Genomic DNA, 25,353 nt, shown 5'->3' with positions numbered 1-25,353 from the left:
GACTCAAACAGAGAGCAACCTCTGTAGGGACTCGCTATGCGAGTTGCATCATTTGCAGAACGCAAATTCTGCATAATCATGCACTCACACCAATCCTTACCATTTCTAGGCCGTTTCTCCAATTTCTAACACCCTTAATTCTTGTTTTACACCTAATTAAACTTGTCTAGATGATTATAAGCGTTCCTACTATAATTTTAAAGTGACTTAAACTCAATTTCTACTCTCGAACACCAAAATAAACAACTTAGGGACCCAAATCCAATTCTACTACCTTGCACCTATTTAGACCACTTTGGTGACTCAAACAAGTCACAATACACTGATTAAGGATGCCCCAACAACCCAAAAACACTCTAGACCTCAGATGCTCAAAATCACTATCTCACTTCCTCTCAAAATGATCTAAAACCCTAATAGAACACCAAATTTTCTATCTATTCAATGTTACAACAGATCTCTCACCCCAAGCACTCCAACATAGTAATTACAACAATTAGATACATCCAATACAGTTTACAAACATTACACTCCAGTTCCACTGTCATACAGTCCAACACATGCACCCAAATCTTTCCAAATCAAAACACAATACCAATCAACATAGCAATACAAAACTCAGTATACATACATCACATGCAATCAATTTAAAACGTATCCTAGCTCTCCTTACCTTAGAGTCGAACTGTCCAACTCACAAGAACTCCTCAACAGTACCTTTCACAGCAGGAACTCAACAAAACCCTACAAACCACCAAAATGATGGTGGAAACAACTCTTAGATCTATGATTGAGTAGAGAAGGAAAAAGAGGAAATCACAAGGCACATGCAATCCAACAAGAATGCACGTCCCAGTTCAAGAACAACGAAGAACTGCATGTAAGGACTTACCAGCCTAGAACCCAAAATGAATCGGTCAATTTCGAAGCCCTCAACGTTGTGGACGTTTGGGCACCACCTGATTAGAGATCCAATGGCTTAGTGAGGAGAAATGGTAGAGAGAAGGAGGAGAACTTAGAAGAACTTAAGATTTTAGGGAGATAGTGGAAGTAGGCTAATGAAATAGGTTGTTCAGAAATCTATATTTATACTAAAATAAAAAAATCGGGTTCTGTTAGTCTAATGCACTAATACACTCGTTTAATCCCAATTTTAGGTTCTCACATTCTCCCACACATAAAAAATTTTCGACTTCAAAAATTAGACTTATCGGAGAACAAGTGAGGATAGGACTCCCTCATGACTCCCTCTAACTCCCAAGTAGAGTCACCAGTCCTACTATCTAGACAACTTTGACTAGACTGATGGTTTTGCCTCCAAGTTGTTTGTTTAAGCTCTCCTCAATTCTGACAGGCTGCACCTCCACGAATAGATCTTCCCTGACTTGAACATTTTCAGCTTCTAGTACATGAGACGGATCAAGCACATACTTCCTAAGTTGTGAGACATGGAACACTGGATGAAGATTTTTCAGCTGGGGTGGCATGGTTATCTCATAGGCAATTGATCATATACGTCTTAGGATCTGATAAGGACCAATATACCTTGGTGACAACTTCCTAGCACGAATGGTTCTTCCCATACCAGTAGTAGGAGTCACTCGAAGGAATACATGATCCCCAACTACAAACTCCAAGGGTCTACGTCTCTGATCAGCATAGGACTTCTATCTACTCTAAGAAGCCCGCATCCGCTCTTGAATGAGCTTCACCTTATTTGTAGTCTGCTGGATCAACTCTGGCCCTGTTAACACATATTTTCCCTCCTGAAACCAACACAAAGGTGTTCTATAGCGTCTTCCATACAGGGATTCAAACGGCGCCATACCAATACTGGCCTGATAGTTGTTGTTGAAGGTGAACTCCACCAATGACAACACCTCATCCCAGACTCCCAAGTGATCCAAAACACACGCTCTCAACAAGTCCTCAAGTGATTAGATCGTCCTCTCTGACTGACCATCAGTCTGGGGATGATACGCCAAACTCATCTGTAGCCTACTATCCATCTCACTCTGAAGTGTTTGCCAAAAGCGGGATGTGACCCGTAGATCTCTATCTGATACGATGCTAGAAGGCACTCCATGCAGTCTCACAATCTCCTTGATGTATAATTGCGCCAGTTTCAACATCGACATCCTCAAATTAATCGCCAAGAAGTAAGCACTCTTGGTCAACCTGTCTACAATCACCCAGATCATTACCTTGCTCAGTCCCAATCAAACCCGCTAACTTCTGGAGCTCAACATCTTTCAACTGCCCTTCTTTGACACGTGCTAACACATCACTAGTCACCACCAAACTGCTGCATCTGATACTATCAGCTTCAAATTCCACTTGTAATCTCAAATCTCTGAAGCTTTCTACCAGCTCTAACTCTTTGACCATCAATGTTGAAACATGCACTGACTTCCTACTCAATGCATCTACTACCACATTTACCTTCCCAGGGTGGTAAAGGAGATCGAAATCAAAATCTTTAAGAAACTCCATCCATCTTCTTTGCCTTATATTAAGCTCCTTCTAATCAAAGAGATATTTCAGGCTCTTATGATCACTAAATACTTAAAATTGGGCACCATACAGGTAGTGTCTCCAGATCTTTAAAGCAAAGACAACAGCTGCCAACTCTAAGTCATGAGTGGGGTAATTCTTCTCATGAACTTTGAGTTGTCTTGAAGCATATGCCACTACCTTCTTCTCCTACATCATCACACACCCTAATCCCTGATGAGTAGCATCATAAAAAACCTCAAAAGATTTACTTGTGTCAAGGATAACCAACACCGGCACACTAGTCAACCTTTTCTTTAGCTCTTGAAAGTTAGATTCACACCGGTCGGTCCAAATAAAAGGTTGATCCTTCCTAGTCAACTGTGTCAACGGCGCTACAATTCGCGCAAAACTCTCGATAAAACGACGATAGTAGCCCGCCAAACCCACAAAACTTTTGATCTCCGTAACCGTCTTAGGTCTCTCCCACTGAAGGACTACCTGCACCTTAGCTGGATCAACAGAAATTCCACCAGCGGATATCACATGACCTAGAAACTGAACTTCTTCCATCCAAAACTCACACTTAAACAACTTGGCATACAACTTCCTCTCTCTCAACACTCCAAGAACTATCCTAAGGTGATCTTCATGTTCCTCATGTGTCTTAGAATAAATAAGTATGTCATCTATAAAGACAACCACAAATTTATCTAAGAACAGTCTGAAAATCCTGTTCATATAGCCCATGAAAATGGCTAGAGCATTAGTCACACCAAAAGGCATAACTACATACTCATAGTGGCCATATCTAGACCTGAACGCCATCTTCTGCACATCATCTGCTTTCACTAAGATCTGATGATAGCCCGACCTCAGATCAATCTTAGAAAACACCGTAGCTCCGTACAATTGATCCATCAAATCATCTATTCTCGGCAACAGATACTTATTCTTAATAGTCAGCTTATTCAATTACCGATAGTCAACACACAACTTTGAGCTACCATCCTTCTTCTTTACTAGCAACACTGGCGCTCCCCATGATGAAGCACTGGGCCATATAAACTCTTTCTCTAACATCTCTTCAATCTGCTTCTTCAACTCGGCCAACTCAGCCGGAGCCATCTGATAAGGGGCTATGGATATTGGCCCTGTTCCTGAGACTATATCAATGGAGAACTCCACTTCTCGTGGAGGAGGTAAACCAGGAACTTCTTCAGGAAAAACATCCAAGAAGTCGTTCACAACCAAAAGGTCTACACTCTGATTCTCGTGAGCCGAATGATCTGAATCTTGTGCCACTTCCATATGTGACAACACCAAGAAACAATTGGCACCCTCCATTATGTCTTGCCTCAACACGCCTATCGACAAGGACATATCTTCATCTTCACTAGGAAATATCAACTCCTTGTCACCATAGTCGATAAGGATGTGATTGACAGATAGTCAATCCATACCTAAAATCACTTCTAGCCCTTGCAAAGGTAAACAAACGAGGTTTACCTTAAACCGATGTCCCTCTACAATAATAGGACAACGGGTACAAACGGATGACGTATTGACTAACCCCGATGGTGGAGTAGACACCACCATATCAAGGTTCAACTCCTCTACCGACAAACCTAACTTTTCAACACACGCCTCCGATACGAAGGAATGAGTCACCCCCGAATCAAACAATACCACACAAGGCACACCAAACAACAAACAACAGCTGACTATGAGGTTACCTAAGTTAACTATCTCTGCTCTAGTCAAAGCATAAACTCATCTAGTTGCCTACGGTCTGGCACCACCCCTCTGAACGGATCTTCCTGCCTGATGTTTTTGGGGTCCAGTCCTCCTGACTTTAGGACAATCCCTAGCATAGTGGCCCTCACCTCGACAGATGTTACACCTCCGGTAACCCACCATCTGAGGACACAAAGACTGTAGATCTTGCCCTCCACAAGAATAGCACCGCACACCTCCTAAGTGGCTAGACTGCCCTGAATGCACCGAGGGCTGGGAGGATGAACCCTTAGACTCAGAAGAGGATGATGGTCTAGAGTAAGGAGCCCTCTTAGAACTAAACCCATCACGGGACCCAGATGGTCCCACACTCCTAACAGGCTGACTGTGTTGTCCTTCAACTTCCTTCTTAGTCTTCTCCATCACATGGGCCATCTCCACCAACTTAGGAAACTCCTTAATACGTAGCCCTTTCACTAGCAACTTAATGTCTCCTCTCAAACCATTTTCAAATTTCCTGCACTACCACTCTTCATCCATCTACTCACATAGCGACTTGAGTGCGCTATGCGAGAAGACTTGAGGCTTGTAGCCTCAGCGAGTTAATTCGCATAGCGAATTAAGAAGTGCGCTATGCGAGACTCTGTTGTCTCGCCTTGCGAGTAGGATGCGCTCTGCGAATCCTTTGAGTCCAGATTTCTCTTTTGCTCTTACTTTGGTTGAATTAAGTGTGTGGAATGATTGAAATGCATAGTATGATGGTTGTAATGTGATTACATTGAAAGTATGTGAACGTATGATTGGTGGTTGAATGTAACAAAGTGTGGTTGATGGACGTAATTCCATGGATCTCAAAGGGAGGTTACATGGTGGTGCCCTATGTTATGGACGTAATTCCATGATCCTCAAGGAGAGGATCCATGGTGGTGCCCTTTGTGTGTTTTAGAATGATTTGCATGGAAGCTCAGTCTTGGGGGTTATCCTGAAACTAGAATGGTCAATCATTCTCAAGTAGAGAGGATTGAACCATGTCGTGAGTAGTAGAATGAGGTCTTAGTCTTGGAGGCTTCCAGTATGCTCCAAGGTGCGGTACAGATTAACCTCGCGAGTGTGGTAGGGTGAAACTCATTGGCAATGACTTTGCAAAGCAGTAGAAGCCACCACGAGTGCATGACCCGCCATAGTTCGACAATCATTCTAAGTCCGGACGAGTCAAGTTTAAAGTGTAACAAGTTGTGTTAAGTGACCCAGGATATGTGAATTAAACTTGCATGTTGTGTGTGATTGTTATAACATGATTTTTGTATATCTAGCTCACCCTTCTGCTTGTGTTTGTCTTTTTTTTGTGTTGTGTTTTCTGTTGCAATGATCATCCATTTGGATGTGAGCAGAGGTAGATGAGGTGCTTCTAAAGCAGGCCTTGGAGGGAGATGACGCCGCTGCTTAGCCTAGTTAGGATTCATAGATGTTATTGTATTTTGAAATACTCTTATGGGTGTTTAAAGTTTTAAATTATAGTCATTTTGGGATGAGTGTAACCTTAAGACTTTATTTGCAAGTTTTTTTTCTAACTGTTCTATTATATTAAAATGTGCACTACTATATTATATAATTTTTATATAATCTAGGATGTTACAACGACCTCACAAAAATTATGTGATTACAAAATAATACAAGAAAATATGTAGGAGCACCTTTATCTCTAGAGGCAGACTTTGCCTTCATTCTTGTAACAAAAAACAAATTTACAAAGCCAAGCGCAAATATTTTAATTCGAACCATGGGCGTGTGGTGACCGACCATAAATCTCTCCATATGTGTTTCGTTTTGATCGACAAACGACAGAAACTTCAACTATATTTGTACAGGGTGCAAAACATTGATGCATGACTAAAAAAAGGGTGCAAGAAGACAAAAACTTCATATCATCCGAAAGGGTTTCCTCCTACTTGGAAATTGTTTGGGGGGTAACAGCAGTTGACAACCTACTACCACTCAACTGCTAATCTGAATTTGAGAAGCCAAAAGTAGTTCCCTCAGTAGTAAAATTCCCAAATCCTTGAAATGCACTAAAATTCTCTTCCATCACAACCACACCATATTTTGATGGCTCGTCCACCTACACAAGTAAATGAAAAAATTATGTTGGATTCTCCAATTTCAAATGTACAGTCTCTCATGTAAAAAATGAGATTTACTTTTTGTCAATCTCTTACCTTTGTCCATATGAACTATAGTCTGAGTGATGTAAGTGGGTAAGAATCTGAAATAGATGTTCATATCCGTTTACGGATGTCGGTATCTGTTGAAGGCCAAACGAATATCCGACTTCCGTTACGCACGAACCACCATCAGATCGAACCACCACCGCCGACGAATCGCCATGAATCACCAACACACCACCAACATAGAGAATAAAGAATGAAGAAAAGCTGGAAATGGAGAATGATGTTAATAGAAAATGGTGTTAATGGATGTGGAAATGAAGAGAAAGAGAGAAAGTGAAAGTGAAAGTGGGGATGGGAGGTGGTAGGTGCGGGCTTGCGAGAGAGAAAGAGTGAAAGTGAAAAGGGATTAGGGTTTAAAAAATAAATTAAAATTTGGAAAAAATTAGAGAGGTATAGGGACAAGATGGAGTGGTGGAGGAAGTAACACTCAAGTTCATAAATTCATAATGATACAATCCCCAAAGAAATTCCTAGTCCTGTGGCAAGTGCGAATAAAATTATAGATTTTAGAAGATTTGAAATTTAATACAAATTCTACAACAGAAATAACTAGTTAATTAAAATTGTCTTGAATAAAAAAATGCATTTAAAACCTAATTACTATGGAATATTAGATAACTAATTTAATGCAGTCCGTAATAATTTTATTTTTTATACTTTTGGTCTGTATTAACAAAATTTTAAAATTGGTTTCTAAAAATATGTATTTATATTTCGTCTCTATCATTATTTTTTTAATTAATTATTTAATTATTTTTAGATCTGTTTTGGTTACTGGATTTCTTTTATTATAATAACGTATATGTTTTGTGGCATATTATGTAAAAATACAAAGGACAAAAATTAAATACAAAATAAAAAAAATTAGAGATGCAAATCAACAAAATTTCATCGCCCCAAATAAAACACTTTTAAATTTTTTAACGACAAAAAACTATTATATATCTGTCCTTTCAAAACATATAAATAGGTAAATGTAATTTCAATAATATAAGGTATTACACAACTTATATATCATGAACTGATGAAGAAGAGTCAAAGTTGTTTGGTATTATTCCTGTGTATAAGACTAGACACTCGTTAAAAGACAAAAGCTATGACAATTAAACATTGGTTGAAATCGAAAGAGACTCTTCAAACTTTAGTGAAAAGAACATGATTTAAGTTAAGGACTCAGAACAACATTAACCTCAGCCAATGGTTTTATCTCATCACCATAGCCATTGTTAAGGTCCATAGAGAAGTTATCATGTTGCATTGCCTCAACATGTATGACACTATTGACAAGGGAACTCATGGTTTCTCCTCCGTTTTCAGCAATAGGTTTCACCTTGTGGGCTTGGCTTATGCTGATGTTGTTTTCTATTTTCTCCAAGTTTTGATCAATCAAGTTTGAAATATCATTAAGATCAATCATTCTTGAATTGTCAAAGTTGTTATTAGCATTGAGGTATTGAAACATGAGAAGGGTCACCTCTTTCTTCCTTATTTCATTCCTTAGTTTTCTCAGTTGTGCTTGTGCTTTGATGATCCTTTGCCTCAAAAAGCTCTCCTGACACAACCTTTTTTTGCCTTTCTCCAGTTCAGACACTGTCCTAAGCCTAGAAAGCACACTTTGGACTGCCCTATCAGATGGCCAAACCTCTGGTTGAGGATTATCTGGAGTATAAATTATAGCACATGCTTCAATCCCACAAAGAATGTTGATTTCGTTAATCTTCTTCACTAAGCCTGTTTAGAAACATTTCAAAATCCATCATCACAAATAACAGAAACTGATAAAAATTTCATTAAAAGGAAAAATAATACATCGTACGAGGGAATTTAGATTCTCAAGTACATTTTTTTTTTGTATTATTCATCTACTCAGTCTTCAAAATACACATTTGTAATATATCAATGTTAGTGAATTTTGAAAACTCAATAGAAGAACAATAAAAAAAAAATTAGCCGATAATTATAAGATTCACAATACATAATTCAAAAGAATTAAAGAAAGAACATTTGCAAACCATTTTTCCTTTTGTTTAATGTTGTCTTCCTCTTTGAATCATTCTTTATGTATGTTAGATCCACCTTCTTCCTCGTCATGACAATGGCAAAAACAAAAAAGAAAGAAAGAAATTTTGGAAATGTTAATTCAATGTGTGTCTTTCATTCTAAATGTTGTTTTATTTATACATATAAATTAGAGGTGTAACTTGATTGAATTTATGGAAAGTCTAGTAAAGAGATTTATTTTGTACTTACATGCCAAATTTGTGCATTGACTTAACAGAAAAATAAATAATTAAATCCATATATATATAATAATTAATTAGAAAGATTTACAATAAAATATTGTTTAAATGACTTACTATAAGAAGAACAGGAATTAAATATGAGATTTTTTTTATTGTCTTCTTGAGAAGATAACATATAAATTAAAAAATATAATTAATATGCTTTATATATATGTTGAAGGTTAAACAATCATTTAATCTTTGAAAGATGTATTGTCGTATTAATCTTTAAAGTAAGAAAATTGAAATAAGTGCAATTCTGTAACTTTACTCCCTAATCTTAGCTACTTATAATTTAACTTTACTCCTTAAGAATTTAAATAAACATGATCATTTTTATACTCCCTAAATAAGCTAGTTTTATCGTATCATGTTTTTTTTTCTTTAATTTTAAATTAATGTTTTTTTATCGGCAAATTAAATTAATGTGATTATTAACTTTACACTTTGAAGGATTTTCCTTTTAGTTTTCTTCGATACAGAGACTAATGTCACAAAGCCATAAAAATTCGGGAACCTATTTGTTATTATCTCCCTCTCATCTGATGTGCTTGTATCTTAAATTAGCATTATTGTAAGTACAGAATGGAAGAGATAGTAATTATAACTATTATATTATTATTTATGAATTAGTTCCTATCATTTTTTAAATACCTAAAGCAAGTTTTGTGTTATATCTAATAAATAAATTTAATCAATAAAAGAAGGGAAAAGTGATTTAGTTTCTAAATTTGTAAAATAATACTATTTAGTCCAAAAATTTGCAGCTTAATGTTAAATTAGGCTTTAAAATTCAAATTATTGTCATTATTAATGGTTTCTGGAAATTTAACAACAGAAAATCATTTTTACACTTTTCTGCATATGCTAGGACTAAATAATAATTTTTTTTTCATTTAGGAACTAAATTGTTTTAGGAATGAAAATGACCATTTACCTAAAATTAAATGTTGAAACATATACATTTTAGGATGTGAATTAAAATATATTTTTTTATTTAGTTTATATAATTGTGTTCAAAGAATTTAAATATACAATTAATGGACTATTATTTTACATATAATTTGACTGTTCTCTAAATATTTAATAAAAAATAATAATTAATTAATAATTCATTATATAGAATTTGTGTTAATTGCATTAAAATAGCATTTTGAAATAGAAAAGTTTCTAATTGACCTCTAATGATGACAACGAGAATTCACAAACGATAACGGTGATTTTTTGTTTTTTTTGTCTTCAAAGTGATATTGAGGCTATGTATGCATAAAGGTGTTATTTTGTGGAAGAGTGTTAAATTATTTCTTATAATCTCTTGATGTTGAGTTCATAATATTATGTGGCACTTAATTACATAAATTTTGTCAGAAAACTACGTATAATGAATGATGTAGAAAGAACACTTAAAGTTATTTTCTGATAATAAAACTGAAATAAAATATATTATATGATTTTTATCTACAATTTTAAACAGAGATATCACAACTAACTACGGTAAGAATATTTATAAGTTGTTCTTTAGATAAGATATTTAGCAATTTTAGAACGTTTTTACTTGGCTTTTTTTTTCTGGATGAAAAAATTATCAAACTTCTCATGCTTGTACAATCATGTTGAAGAGGTTGTGAGTAATGTCACACACAACTATATATTATCACAATATAATTGAATGAGTTACATATGTGCATATTTTAAATATTGAAGTAGTCTAAGCCACAAACCTTGACAGAGTCTAAGGAATCATTCTTCTAATTTCAATTTTTATACTAGATGTAGGTAATGTGTTACTTAGTTGTCCATGTAACAAGATTTATTCCTACAAAATATAAAGGATTCAAAGGTTGATCTTTTATCATCAATTTGCATTAGTATAAACCATAATATCTTTGTAGATTGTGTTCTTCTCGAACAAAAAAAAGGAGTTTTTATGTACCTTAAAATTTGTATAACATTTATATGTTTTTAACTTTAATTGTGCATGCATTGACTAACCATACTAAGAACATAAGGTAAATTTGGTCTGGTGTGCCAAAGATACATTAATCTCCTTTTACAAGTTGATGAATCCATATTTATGCCCTCATTTATTCTTTAATATTAGATTCTTAATTAGTTTTTGTACTTTAAAAGAATATTTTAATTAGGATTTGTTATAATTGGGTTTTTTAGCATGAGATGCAAAAAAATGATAAAAAATAGTTTTCTAGTTGCATAAATGTTCTTTGGATATTTTGAGGTGTGTTAGTGCAGTTGCAACTAAGTTGAGCTCATAAAGGTGTATAAATAAATTGGTTAGAGTTTCAAATGAATTATGATTACTATCCACAACAACCACATGATTGATTTGGTTATCAACAAGTTATCACACCTACTACTGCACTTAATATAAGTAAGTTGACTATACATCAACTAAATGATCCCGATATAGATTTTTTTTAAGATATTGGTTGAACAGAATATTGAAATAATGAGAATGATTAAGGACATGGATCAGAGGTTGCAGAATCTGATAGTTGATGTGAACGAATTCATGTTTCAAAGATCAAATCAACAATTAACTATAGAATCACATCATAGTGATATATGTCTACTTATGGGCATATAAATTTTACTAAAGGTTAAGATCAGAGTCAACTACTTCAGGTGTAGGTTTTTGCACACAAGATGAGATTATGAGGATTACTGATGATCTTGTTAGTCATCATAATACACATGATGATGCTGAAATTGAGTTGAAGTCACACTCCACACATCAAATTTGTTGATGTGAACAATGGAAATAAAATTTCAGTGATGATCTTTGTTGACTTAGCTGCAAAAGAAAAAAAATTGGTTGCTAAAACAGGACAACAAATTAGATTTAAATTCATATGATATCATTGTTGATAAAAATTTAAAGATGCGTGCATGTTTATTGTCAATTCTTAGCATAAATAAATTTTTTTATTAAAACTTTAAAATATATGTTTTAATAAAAAAAATTTAAAAATTAATAAAATTGTACAAGGTGACTTGTCAATCATAAAATTAAAGAAAATAAATTTTGACATATGGTCATATTGAGCAAAATGTCATAAAAGTATTCTTTCTCTTCCCAAAAGAAGTTTATAAAAAACGGGGGAGAAACATGATAAGTTTTAAAGCAATGAAAATATTTCTAAAATTCATCTAATACTATTTTCTTGTCTAAAGCTCTGTGTATGCATGTTATCACAAAAAACTTTAAATTGTATTTTTATCATCATAAAAAGTGGGAAGATAGTTAGCAACAAAAGGAGGAATTGAAGTTAAGAATGTTTTGATGATGAATTCAACACATTACAATTGATATATTAGAATAATTCGTTGTTCACTTTAAAGCTTTTGTAATAAGTCATTTATAGTTATACATTAGACTTAGTTTAGAAAGATACATAGCAAGTTGCATAGACTACTCAAGAAAAATCCTTATTTTAGAAATACTCTGCAATAATCGATTATCACAAGTGGTAGTTGATTATCCTGGTTAATTTCATAATTTTCAAAAAGCCTATAGAATAATCGATTACCACTTGTGTTAATTGATTATCATAGAGAGAAATATTTTTTTGAAAAAGTCTTTGGAATAATTGATTATCAGTTATGATAATCGATTATTAATAGTAGTTGCAAAATGACTCTTCAATTTTCTGACCTAACTTTAAAATTTTGGGCCTATATATACTTTGCCTCCACAAATTTCGAACGATTAATTATTTTGGAGAAATTTAGTGTTGTTGCAAAGAAACTCTTTGTGCTTTAAGAAAAGAGCTTGTAAAACCTAGTATTAGTAGAAGTAAGTGCTTTCACTTAGTGTGTCTAAGTGAATGTGCACGGATAGGAAAAGTTGCCCATCCTTTGTTTGTCAAAGCAAGTGTTATTCATCTCTTGTATCTTCAAGAAAGGTGTTTTCTAACCTTTACTCTACTATTTGTTGTTGTAAGTTCTAGTTATTTAGTGATTAGTTAATCCCTCTTTAGACAGATTAACAACTGAACGTAAGATCTTTTGATTCGAATTAGTATAAAACTGTTTGTGCAACTTTCTCTTTTCCTACACTTTTTAACTTTATTATTCTTATTTAAAGTAATCTACTCTTGTTATAAAATCAGTTTATAAACAAAGAATTTTTTAAAAGGCATAAATTTTATTATGTAAACCAATTCAAAGACAGATTAACAACTGAACGTAAGATCTTTTGATTCGAATTAGTATAAAACTGTTTGTGCAACTTTCTCTTTTCCTACACTTTTTAACTTTATTATTCTTATTTAAAGTAATCTACTCTTGTTATAAAATCAGTTTATAAACAAAGAATTTTTTAAAAGGCATAAATTTTATTATGTAAACCAATTCACCCTCTCATGATTTTGTCTATGCACAAACATAATATTTCTAATATTACTTGTTGAAGTAACTCAATGTCTTGCCTAGAGGGTTTTGGACAATGTTACTTGTTGAAATAACTCAATCCTCGCTTGGAGGGCTCTTTGGATAATGTTAATTGTTGAAGTAACTTGGTGCCTCACCTAAAAGGCTTTATTAATATTGTTACTTGTGGAAGTAACTTAGTGTCTTGCCTATAAGGCTTTATTGATGATGTTACTTGTTTAAGTAACTTGGTGTCTCGCCTAGTGGGCTTTGTGTAAACAATATACATGAATATAAGTTAAAATGAGGATTTTATTGGAAATTAGGTGTGCGTAATTAAAACCTTTCCCAACAAAACGTAACTTACGAATAAAATCTAGGAGAAGGAAAAAAAGTAACATATCCTCGACATACGTCTTTAAGTGAAAAATGGTGCATACATCCTTGAAATGTTTAATTGTAAAAGGTATGAGATCAAGCTCGCCCTGGAGGTTATGTGTTGTCGTCTCTAGGAAGTCTCGTCAAGCTCTACTAGATGTTTTATGTCGTGCTAGCTAAGGAATTGTTGAGGACATGGAGTGATGTGTTTGAAAGAACGTCGACTATCACATGGAAGCTTGGCCCTCAAATCAAGATCAAAGGTGTTTGCCATTTAGGTCAGCTTTAGTGACCTAGAAATGTTGGTTGACATGATTGCATTACTCCCCTAGGTTTAGCTCTATCTACAGCGAAACAGGTTGCTTGATTATTGTCGGGTCAAGTGAAGGGCTGGTGTTGACCAAATTACTTGAGGAAGTATACAGTGTCATCCTCTGGTTGAGGGCATAATAGATGCTTGCCTCTTTCGGGTTCGTCTTGGTAGTGATGATTGTCAAATGTTCCTTGACCGGGAATTTCACTACCATGTGCAGGGTGAACACAACGACTTCGAGCTTGTTCAACGTTTTTTTCCAACCAGGATGTTGTAGGATGTGCTTGTGTCAACTATGAGGTATTTTACCATCATAGCTCGATGGGCTTTAGGCATTACAAAGGTTGCTAGTTGGTCAATATACCTTTTGGTATGGACTCGTTCTCTAGCGAAATCGAACAGAGGTTTTGGATAGGGTTGAATTACGTTGGTGGGGATGTCCAACTTTGTAAAGGTGCGTTAGAATAGGACATCAACCAAGTTGCCTTGTCTCAGAAATTTTGGGCGTGTACTTGGGAAGCCTAACGTTATTCTCGATTTACGTGTCTATCAAGATTTCCTGTGGAATCCTAGGACTTTGACGATGTTTTCTGTGTTATGGTCCCGTTTTTAGTGGTGGGAACATCCACGAGTTCCTCCGTTTTGCACCAAGTTGACCTACTCCAGTCTCTTTAAGTTCTATTTTAAGGGAACCGGTCACGACTTTCACACAAACCTCACCATGTTGGCGAGTTGCACTCTTCTTTGGTATTATGCAAACCTTTTTCCTAGGAGTTAGGTCGAGGTCAGGGAGGTGATTTTTCGTTCTCCAAATCGGTCAACTTCTGTTGGAGTTCTTGAAGGTTCGCCTAATGTTGAGCGCATAGGGCTGCAATTTGGAATCATAACGCTCGTGTTGTTCTTCATTCTCGAAGTAACGTTTGCATATGATATTGAAGAGTTGTCACAGATTTCAACTTGTTAGAAGTTAGGCTTGACTTCGGCTGGTGACCATGGGAAAGTGAGGCTAGGGAAAAGTTTTAACGAGACCCATACTGAGTGCCAAATATTCTTATCAGGATCCTAAGTGTGGTTCTTTGAATAGGTGGTATGGTCAAAGTGGCTTTTAGGTCTTTGACGTGTTCTTTTGAGGATTGGAATACGGGGAAATATCCATTTGTAAAAGACTCTTCGACGCTCAAGTTAGTAAAAAAATTTTAGGATTTATACAAATAGAGTAATAGGTATAAGTGTGATTATTAGAATGATTGAGTATTTCTTGAAGAATAATAGTTGTATTTATATGACTAACATTTGATCTATGTTGAGATAAAATAATATTATTAAAATAATACTTATCTCAAGTAGGTAATAATGACGAAGTGATACCTTAACATAAATAATAATCATAATATCAAATTGATGAGATTAATTACAATTTCGTGAAAAAACTTAATAGATATATTTTGGATTATTTCAAAATGTATTTTGGACTATTTCAATATTAATTTTAGACAATTCCAAAATAAAACCTTATTAAATTTAGATTTAAACCCTCGGTTGGTCCTCTTATTTATATGGGAATCTCAAATGGGTCATCATTTTTTTTTCGGTCTCAATTGGGTCATATTTTTTGTAAAAATGAGCAAATTTTACCCTAACCGTTAAATTGTTCCAAACGGCGTTAAATCAGGTTGAGGTGTATTTTTTGCATTGATGGCGTGGCATTATGCATTTAATTGAATTTAATTGAATGGATGATGTGTTTTAAAATCATCAAATCTCCTTGGCTACAGTGCTTCTTCTTCCTCCAACCACTGATCACCTTTCATCTTTTTCGCTCCTCCGCCCAAGTTGTTTTCTTCCCACTCCCACCCTCAAACCCTCACTCCCCAGACACACCCTTTCTCCCTCTCAAAAACGCTACCGTCATGTGAGAACAAAAACCCCAATCTGGAACAGAAACCCCAATCTGGAACAGTCAAATGTAATCTGGAACAGCTACAGTCATGCTCTAGGCTGTCAACTGATGCAGTTTCTATGATGTATCTGTCTTTCTTTCGAATATAATCATCTTATTCGTGGCAGCTGGAGCAACCTTAAAATGAAGAAGATGCCTCCCAGGCGTCGTGCACTCTTCTACTCAATCCATGCTTTTCTCCAAAAATAATGAAAACATCCGTGAAGCCCCCCAGTGACAGCTGGACCCTTCTCTTTCAATTACCCCTTTCTTTCCCCAATCCTTGCTGGACTGCTTACTCATCACCTCGTCCGTGGGCTCTTCATAAATGGAGAAATGAATTGTTTTTTTTCCTGGCGTCTGCTGCGTGCTCGTTTTTTTCCAGCCAAAAGCCCCTTTTTTTTTCTTTTTGACGCTACCCTCCGTTGCTGCTGCCTTGGACCAAGACCGTGACACTTGCTGTCCGCGTGGGTTGACGCTGCTGCTGGGTGCGTGAAGATAGCTGGATGTCACCTCAAGTTTAGTCCAAGCACCTCAGTGAGGGTTTGAAGGTAGGAGTGGAAACGAAGCAGCTTGGGCAGAGGAGCGGAAGAGGTGAAAGGAGAGGAAGAAGAAGCACTGTAGCCACAGAGATTTGATGATTTTAAAACACATCACTCGTTCAATTAAATGCATAATGCTACGCCATCAATGCAAAAAATACAACTCAACCTAATTTAACGCCATTTGGAACAATTTAACGGTTAGGGTAAAATTTGCTCATTTTTACAAAAAAATATGACCCAATTGAGATCGAAAAAAAAAACGATGACCCATTTGAGATTTCCATATAAATAAGAGGACCAACTGAGGGTTTAAACCTTAAATTTACTCTTTAATATATTTATTTGACAGGTAGAAATTCAATTTCTAGGCACTCAAATTTCTAAACCTATTTCTATCTACGCTTGATAATTGTGAGGAAAGGTACAAGTTGGATTTATGTTTTTTCAAAAGTTTTAGTTGGCGTGGCAATATCATCCAAGAAAAAAGAAAACAATATACAAGCTATCTACCACTTTTTTTCTGTCATTTATGGCTTTCCATTAAATGTGAAGCGGAGCACGTGAGAGGATCTTGGTGACTCTATAAGAGGTGGCTATTCATCTTCTTCCCAAACCACCGTTCCTATTTCCACAGTTGGCCATGGAAGATAACAACAAGGCTTCATCTCCTGCTTCAACAACCGAAGGAAAACCAATACGATGCAAAGGTATGCCATCTTCCGTCGATTTCTTAATGTTTACTTCTCACAAACTCTTCGATTGAGGTTTGATTATCATCAGAGCGTTTTCTGAATTTCTTTTCGTTGCGAAATTGCAGCTGCAGTTGCTAGAAAAGCTCGTGAGCCATTGGTGATTGAAGAGATAACTGTGGCGCCACCATTGCCCAGTGAGGTGCGGATTCGTGTTATCTGTTCCTCTCTCTGCCACAGTGACCTCACTTTTCGGAACCTCCAGGTTGTTTATTATTTCAATTTTAATTGTTTTATTCCAATATATTACATTTTAAATTTTTGTTTCAATAAAATATCTTAATTATTATTAAATAACATTTAATAATGATACTTTTTATCCGATTTCTTTTTTAACTTACGTTAATAATGATTTTTTTGAAAATTATTTTGGACTAATTTGGATTACGTTACAATATAATTAAGTTGATGATATTTTAATCATAACTGATGATATCTGCTTACAGTGAAATTAAATCGATGATATTTTAATCATAAATGATTCGATTATATCGGTCAAAATTAATTTAACAATGATTTTTATAAGATTAAACTAATAATATCTTAGTTAAGATGGAGTGATGAGAAAATATGAAAAGAAAAAACATAGAAAAAACAAAAATAAGTATAGAACTTTCGAAATTCTTACTTTTAACTGAAAATAAAAATTTTATATTCATAAGATTTTAATATTTTAATTTATTTTAAAAAATTATCCATATCACCTATTTTATGTTAAAACATTCCAAAAGATTTTATAAGAGTGAATAATTCTCTATAAATTTTCATCCAAACACAATATAAAACTTTGTAATTCCACCCATAAAAACTTAAATAAAATAAATGAGCTTCTCCATTAATTAAGATTAATTTATAAAAAAGTTTTAAAAAAATTTAAATAAACTATATGAAAGAGGTTCTATAAATAACTTATACATAAATTAATTTGTGAAGAAATTTATTTCAATTTTTTTTTTATATTTTTATCTCTTAAAAGTGCTTAAGAAGAAACTCATTTTAACATGTCTAAGCAGATCAGACATTGCAGCTCCAAACTATATGATTTTTGTTTTGTACTTTTGTTTTCTTTTGAAGGTTCCTCCTGCCATTTTTCCAAGGATTCTGGGTCATGAGGCATCTGGGTAAGTTTCTGTAGTTTTGTCAATTTTATAATGGTTTTATTTACTGAAACTTTATCTTATTCTCCTGAATATTCAATATAAATAAACTACTAGAGCTTTATATAGGTGTTCAGTAATAGATTATTTCTGGGAAATAATTTATTTCTTGAAAAACATGTTACTAAAAATAAAATAAATAATTAGTTCTTAAAAAAGCTAACCTGAATGAGCACAGTAAAAGATTTTGAATAGCAGTAGTTGTTGGTAGATTTGGGCCAATGGCATTCTGATATAGGCACTGGGGTTCCTTGTTGTTAGGCTCTGATTCTAACTTTAAGAAGTGGTTTAAATATAATATTAGGTTGTAAAATTGACATGTAAGATAAGTATTATTTGTATAATGTGATTCTATTTAAAGTAAAACTTTATCTTTATTTTTATCATATTTAATAGGTATTAAATATTTATTAAATGTTTATCAAATAATGGATATATTTGTATCTACATTTATATTGTTTCACATATTAATTAAATTACTTTTTACAAAATAAAACAAACAAAATCATATAAAAGAAAATATGATATTGTCAATACTTTAATGTTAAAAGGAAGCATATTGTATAGGTGTGATAAAACTGGATTGTTTGGCGGTTTTGGTTTGGTTCACGAGAAATGAGTGGATCGGGCTGATTCACCAATAGAAACAGGGGTCGATTACTTTTTTTTTTTAATTTTTAAAATTTGTTTATATATATAAATATTAAAAGTATATTTAATTATATAAATATTTTATAATACTTTTATTGATTAATTAATACTTCTAATAAGATAAATTAAAATAATTACTGTATTTATATGTTAAATTATTTTATTATAAACGGTTAATGATTTAAATTACATTGTATATGTATATTAAAAAGTGGATTAATAAATTAGTTTATATTGACCTACTTTTGGCCTACCAATTTGGTAAGCTAGATAAGATGGATTGGTGGGTCGACCTAACTGTAAGCTGTTTTGCTATCTCTAATCCTGTAATACATGTAGACATTTTTGTTCAAATTAAAACAAATTTGAACAATGACCATAAAGACATATTTATCTATAATTCCTAACGTGTAGATAACAAAATTAGAATCAATAGATTTTGTTAAGAAAGTATATTGAAAAGAAAGAAAATAATAGGAAATATGACAAACTCTCTGTGTTTACAAAATAAAGCACAATTTATGCAAACACAAAATAACTTTTTATTATTATACTAGGCCAATGTAGAATATGTAAACAGATGTAAATTGAACTTTATAAGTCTGTTTTGTAAGATTAAATTTGACTTAAAATTTATTTCTTAATAAGAATAACAATCGTTGGTGAGTGTGATGGTGATGAGCAACCAGAACTATTCAAATTGTGATTTTAGTCATGATTTTAACAACAATGCTTGTGGATTTTGTAACTCAAGCCACAATTCAATCCGATTCAGAATAACTCATGCGATTTGGAGATCGAATCATACTATACGAAAGCAAAAATAAGTTTTCAAGGGATTTATGATGGAGGTGGAGAATCCTATGATATCGTATTATTCATATGTGTATCATACAATACTTACTACCATGCCTTCAAGTAATATAATATAAAATGTTAATATTTCAAATTATTTTTAATTTTAAATTTTAATTTTAAAGAAAATGGGCCTCCAAGCTAGTCCACCTTGATCTGCCTTTGATTTGCAAATTTGGTGAGCTAGGTAAGGTGAGTTGGCAGGTTAGCTTGTGGACTGTGACTGACTTTGCTATCTTAATATTATAAGAGTTTAATCAATTGAACACTTAAAATTTAGATATTCTTGTATGAAAAAAGAAACAATAAATAAAAGTACTGAAAAGGAATAAAATAATGAAATGTGTATCTTAGAAACTAATTGATTTAATGAAATTGAGGTTTAGATATCCTCAAATGTCAAACAAAGAAAAAAATTATAATTGAAATTGTGGTAATAGAAAAAATGCCTTACGAACATGAAAGAATTTTATGAATATTTAATAAGTTAAAGAACACCTAAGAAAGAAAATGAAGATTTATGAGACAAAATAAAGTAATAAGGATTACCGGAAAAGAATAACAAAATAAATTTCTTAGATTACCTTATAACTTAAAACGGGAGACAAATACGGAAGTGAGTACAAGGACGGCACAAGGATGGAGACGATTTACCCATGCTCATTTTTTAATTTTAAAATTTAAGTATTATCTATATATATTCAATTAATATAGAGATTTTTTTTAAAGTCGAGACAAATTTGAAAAATACCAAAGAAGACAAATTTATCGGTCATCCTAATGTGCAGATGGCACAATAGAATCTGATTTTGTTAAGAAAGTATATTGAAAAGAAAGAAAATAATAGTAGATTCTCGTTGTTTAGAAAACAGTCATTCAATTTATTAGAGGAGATACACGATTAGTTACCCTATTTTAGGCTAATAGATGAATATCAGTCTAGCGGCTCTAATATTATCAGTATGTATATAATTCCTACATATCTACAAAATTCTAACAAGAATATATATAATTATGAAGGAAAGAATTACATGTCTGATTTTGGTTTCAACAAAATTAGTGGAATACTGATTTACGATGAGTATTTTGTCACTATATATGTTTCTCCATTTGTCTTATGATGGCTGTAAATTATTTGCTGCCTTTTGCGTTATCTAATTTCTTTTGCTTCTGGGATTTAATCGATTTTAAACCTAATTTAATTCTACAGATTATCTACTTATATATTATAAATTAGTCTTATCTATAAGTTAGTTTATCTTGTACGTGAACTTCTAACAATTCAAACATACAAGGCTTAAAAGCTGATGATATGCTTGATTTCGATAAGTTTTTATATGATTACAGGGTTGTGGAAAGTGTAGGGAAGGATGTAACTGAAGTTAGAAAAGGTGATGTGGTTATTACAGTTTTCTTACCAGAATGTGGGGAATGCATAGATTGCAAATCAAGCAAGAGCAATCGTTGTTCTATTTTCCCTTTCAAGGTGTCTCCCTGGATGCCTCGAGATGGTACCTCTAGATTCACCGACAAGAATGGAGACATCATAAGCCATTTTCTGTTTATTTCAAGCTTCAGTGAGTACACTGTGGTCGACATTGCCAATATTATCAAGATTGATCCACAAATTCCTCCTGACAGGGCATGCCTTCTTGGATGTGGTGTTTCAACAGGCAAGTTTCTTTCACAATTACTTTATACAAGAACATTTTTTCTTCTCAAAAATATTAACAAATATTTTAAACACATTCTTTATCGTTAGTTGAATTTTAGTCACTTTTATTAATTATTCAAGGAAAAATAACGGCTTTAGTAAAATTAATATTCACATATTTTATTTTTAGTATAATAAGAAAATTTTATCATCTTAATATAATAAATTTAATTGTTTTAGTTTTGTTTAAACTTTATTGATGATTAATATAATTGAGTACAGGTTTGATAATATAATTGAGTACAAGATATATAATAGTTATTAGTGTGTGTAACATCCCAAAAATACAGTAATAAACCATATGATAGAATAATTATATTAATAATAATCCAGATTAGTCTTACACTAGAGACGAGCGTACGCTCATGGCCGAACGGCCTTACTGAAAGAGTTACAAATTTAAGCCGTACCTCACTACACAAACTATACGACCGGTTTACAAAATAACAATACCGATCGTTCATACTTAAACAAAAGGGAAGGTGAGCGGACGTCCACCTTACTATAACTAGACTATTGACCGAACGTCCTACTCTTCGGTCTTGACTTCGATTTCTTCCAAATATTCTTCTTCCAGCGCCTCTTTCAGCAGCTCATCTCCTTCTGCTCACATCCACACGGATGATCATTGCAACGACAAGGACGAACGTACAAAACCAGACACGACAGGAAACGCAGGGTAAGCTTATGTAATTTAATTCATGCATAAACATACATTTCAATAATTCAACACCAGATAAATTTCAACGTACGTATCATACAAGCCTATCACTAGACTGACTGTCCGGACTGTATGAAATCTGCGTAGCTACAGGCGTTTGTGCACCCGGGTGATGTAGTAACTGGAATACTCTCATCAGCTGCCACCCGAGGTTAGTCCGTTCCGTCCAAAGTACCCCTAAGGACTAGGACCTCTTGCCGTTCCCACACATGACCTATCCTCCTCTACGTGAGGACGAGTACTCACGGAACATCAGGATGAACTGCCAGCATTAGCATGCCCACAGTCATACTTTACCAATTTCAATATTCATCCATGAGTCGTTCCTCCCTGGAACGCTCGTTCAAATCCACATCATTTCATTCATATCACATTCTCTTCCTATTTCATTCATAATCATTCTCAATTTCATCTTTCATTATCACTTTTCTCAAATTCATCTTTCATTACCAATAATTTAAATTTCATCTTTGTTCAAAGATTCTTATGGATACTCGATACCGAACGTTCAATCCTCACTCAGAGCGAGGACGAACACTTGGAACGAGACAGAGAGATCTTTAGTTCCAGAATAGAATAAGACCGAGAGGGTTACTATCGAATTACGAAAGAAATCGAGGTCAACTGCATATCGCAAGAATGACTAGAACGGACGTTACTTATAAAGTGAGTCAATTAGATGAACTGACCCTTGAGAGTTCTAACCGAACGTAGAAAGAATTAGGCCAAATACTAAAGCTCTAAGCCGGAACCAAATGGACGTATACACTTCAAGACTTTCAGAGCAGAATACTTAGAAGGATTCACCTGAAGAAACCGAACGCTTAAGAATCTTTAGCTTATTTAAATTTACATCAAGAATTCCGAATGCCAGTCAATGACCGAGCACGGTGAAGGAGAAGATTTTATTTAAGTTAGACGAACGCTACTTTTCGTCAACATAAATTATATAAGAAACGATAACGAGCGCTTGGTGTAGAACCGAGCACTACTCTGTACGAGCGCTTGGTGTAAGACCGAGCACTAATGAACTTAAAATAAAAGGCTTGATAAATATAGTCAGATACTATAGAAGTAGGGTATACGAACAACGAAAATATACCTTTACATATATATAAAGATTTAAGTTATCACAGGATACCCAGATACAACTGTGCTTGGCCGAACGCTCAAGCATAGTGTTACCACACGAGGACGCTCGTCCTCAACTAGGATTCTCTCCAAATGAAAGAATCCCATTTCAACTATGTTTACCAGAAGAACCGAACGGTCAATAACCGTTCAGTTACGAACGTACACTTTCATATGAGAAATTTCATATTCAGAATTTATTTGTATTTATCTCCTTTCTTAACATATAGTTTCATAACTTTATACATTCATATCATGATCAACTTTCATACTTCATACAATCCATATCATATAAGGTTCATATCTTTCATGCATTAAAACATAACTCAACTATATTTCATGTCCACTCATTAAACAAACGAACGTTCATGCAATCTAATCATATCAATCATCATGCATCAAAGTCATTCAGTCAAATAACGAACGTTCATCCAGTACAACAACATACAAATACAAATTAAATTAAATAAGCTTCCCTTACCTTAGAGCGTGAACGTACGTCCTACAGACTGAGACTCAGTTCGCCGAACTACGATCCTTTCTACCCTCAACGCTCAACGACTCTTCGAACCAAAATAAAACATAGTCCAAACTCGTTCAGAATGAAACTAAGAACCCATGCAACCAGAACTTGGTTTGCATGTTTTCAAGAACGAACGGTTAAAGACAAGGAAAACTTACCCGTTCAGAATTTGAAACCAATCGGATCAAACTAAAGCTTGGGACGCCGGAAGTGCTCCTACGGTGCCTGAATGGAGATCGGAGAAGAGAAAGTGAGTGTTTACTCAGAGAGAAGATGAAGAGGAGGTAGAGAGAAGGAGGAAAAAATGAGGTTCTTCAGAAACGTGAAAAGAGGGTGCATGCAGAGAGTGGAGCAGATTTTCTGAAAATCCAAGTTTTGCTGCATCCGTCACAACGAACGTCCCCTCTTCAGTCGACACCTGCTTTCCACTAACTGATTTTCCGAGTCTCCTTCGCTTGACACCTGGCGTTCGTCACCTGAGTGTCGAGCCTTCCTCTTGACACGTGAATTCCACTAACGACACGTGTTTGGATTTTACTGGTTTGTGTTTATTAAAATGAAAATTAATATTAATATGTAATTAAGGGAGCGTTTTACCTTTTGTTTAACTTTTTGTAAATTTTAAAAAAGTCTTTTATTCTTTATTTTTTTTTTTGGTTTTGTAAATTTAAAATCGTTACTAATTGCTTTAAGGTTTAATTGTATATTAATATTAATTTTCTTTATATTAAGTACAAGTGAAAATACTTATGTTATGTGCACGTGGGTTTATTTATTTTTAGATAGTAAAGAATAATAAAATTGTTATAATTATTATTTTTATTATTATAATTATAAAGTTAAATATGAATAAGTTTTATAATTGTATTGTAATTAATTTTTATTTATTTTATATATAGTTTTATAATTAAAAAATAATTAAATTTTAAAAAACGGATAATTTAAAAAAACGATTAAATTTAAGAAAACAGTTAATTAAAAAGAAAAACAGTTTTATAATAAAACAGTAACTCCCAATCATAAATATCATGATAAAAATAAAACAGAAGGATGAAAAGCCAAAAAAAAAAGAGAATCTGGGTTTATGATATTAGGCATTACTAGCATGGAGTGTAAAGATAAGGTATAAAAAAAATATAAATATATAAATATGTCGAGCATCTAAGCTACCCTTAAGCTGAAATCTAACGTACAACTTTGCCCATAAGCTGAAATGTAATATCATATTAGCAAATCACACCGATGTTTTATTGAATGTTATAAAATGCTGCTTCCACATGTAGGGGTAGGTGCTGCTTGGAGAACCGCTGGTGTGGAAGCAGGGTCTACAGTAGCCATATTTGGGCTGGGGTCTATTGGATTAGCAGTATGAACTCTTTCAACAATGTTTACTTTTCTTTGTAACTTTGGTTATCTGTGCTAAAATGCTTGTTGCAATTCATTGCCTGCATAGGTTGCAGAGGGAGCAAGACTTTGTGGAGCAACTAAGATTATAGGTGTTGACGTCAATCCAGAAAAATTTGAAATTGGTAATGCACTGTTTGTTTA

General features: G+C 33.8%; 2 protein-coding genes across 2 annotated transcripts in view; one reads left to right on the top strand and one right to left on the bottom strand.

Annotated features, from left to right (window-relative positions):
• Positions 1–7,591: 7,591 nt before the first annotated feature.
• LOC124845341 (agamous-like MADS-box protein AGL80) lies at positions 7,592–8,549 on the bottom strand. Its single transcript, XM_047322419.2, has 2 exons — positions 8,471–8,549; positions 7,592–8,189 (listed from the first exon to the last, which is right to left on the bottom strand). Exons 1-2 carry the CDS (start codon positions 8,547–8,549, stop codon positions 7,624–7,626), a joined length of 645 nt encoding a protein of 214 aa, XP_047178375.2. The 3' UTR covers positions 7,592–7,623.
• An 8,183-nt stretch (positions 8,550–16,732) lies between these two features.
• LOC124845339 (Zinc-binding alcohol dehydrogenase family protein) overlaps positions 16,733–25,353 on the top strand; it is a 10,063-nt gene continuing 1,442 nt past the window's right edge. The window contains exons 1-6 of the mRNA XM_088094119.1: positions 16,733–17,011; positions 17,122–17,258; positions 18,128–18,174; positions 21,064–21,389; positions 25,089–25,171; positions 25,259–25,334. Coding sequence (XP_087950245.1) covers positions 16,945–17,011; positions 17,122–17,258; positions 18,128–18,174; positions 21,064–21,389; positions 25,089–25,171; positions 25,259–25,334 — 736 coding nt within the window. The 5' untranslated portion in view covers positions 16,733–16,944. The remainder of the gene's footprint in view (positions 17,012–17,121; positions 17,259–18,127; positions 18,175–21,063; positions 21,390–25,088; positions 25,172–25,258; positions 25,335–25,353) is intronic.

Source organism: Vigna umbellata, chromosome 7 (genome assembly GCF_029865625.1).
Source record: "Vigna umbellata cultivar VRB3 chromosome 7, Vumbellata_1.0, whole genome shotgun sequence".
Classification (NCBI taxonomy): domain Eukaryota; kingdom Viridiplantae; phylum Streptophyta; class Magnoliopsida; order Fabales; family Fabaceae; genus Vigna; species Vigna umbellata.
This window is presented reverse-complemented; position numbering and strand designations above follow the sequence as displayed.

Bases quoted from the DNA above. Each gene is read 5' to 3' on its own strand.
- LOC124845341 (XM_047322419.2), bottom strand. From the start codon at position 8,549: ATGACGAGGAAGAAGGTGGATCTAACATACATAAAGAATGATTCAAAG. The intron at 8,190-8,470 runs GTTTGCAAATGT...GTTTCTAAACAG, and splicing joins ATTAAACAAAAGGAAAAATG to GCTTAGTGAAGAAGATTAAC.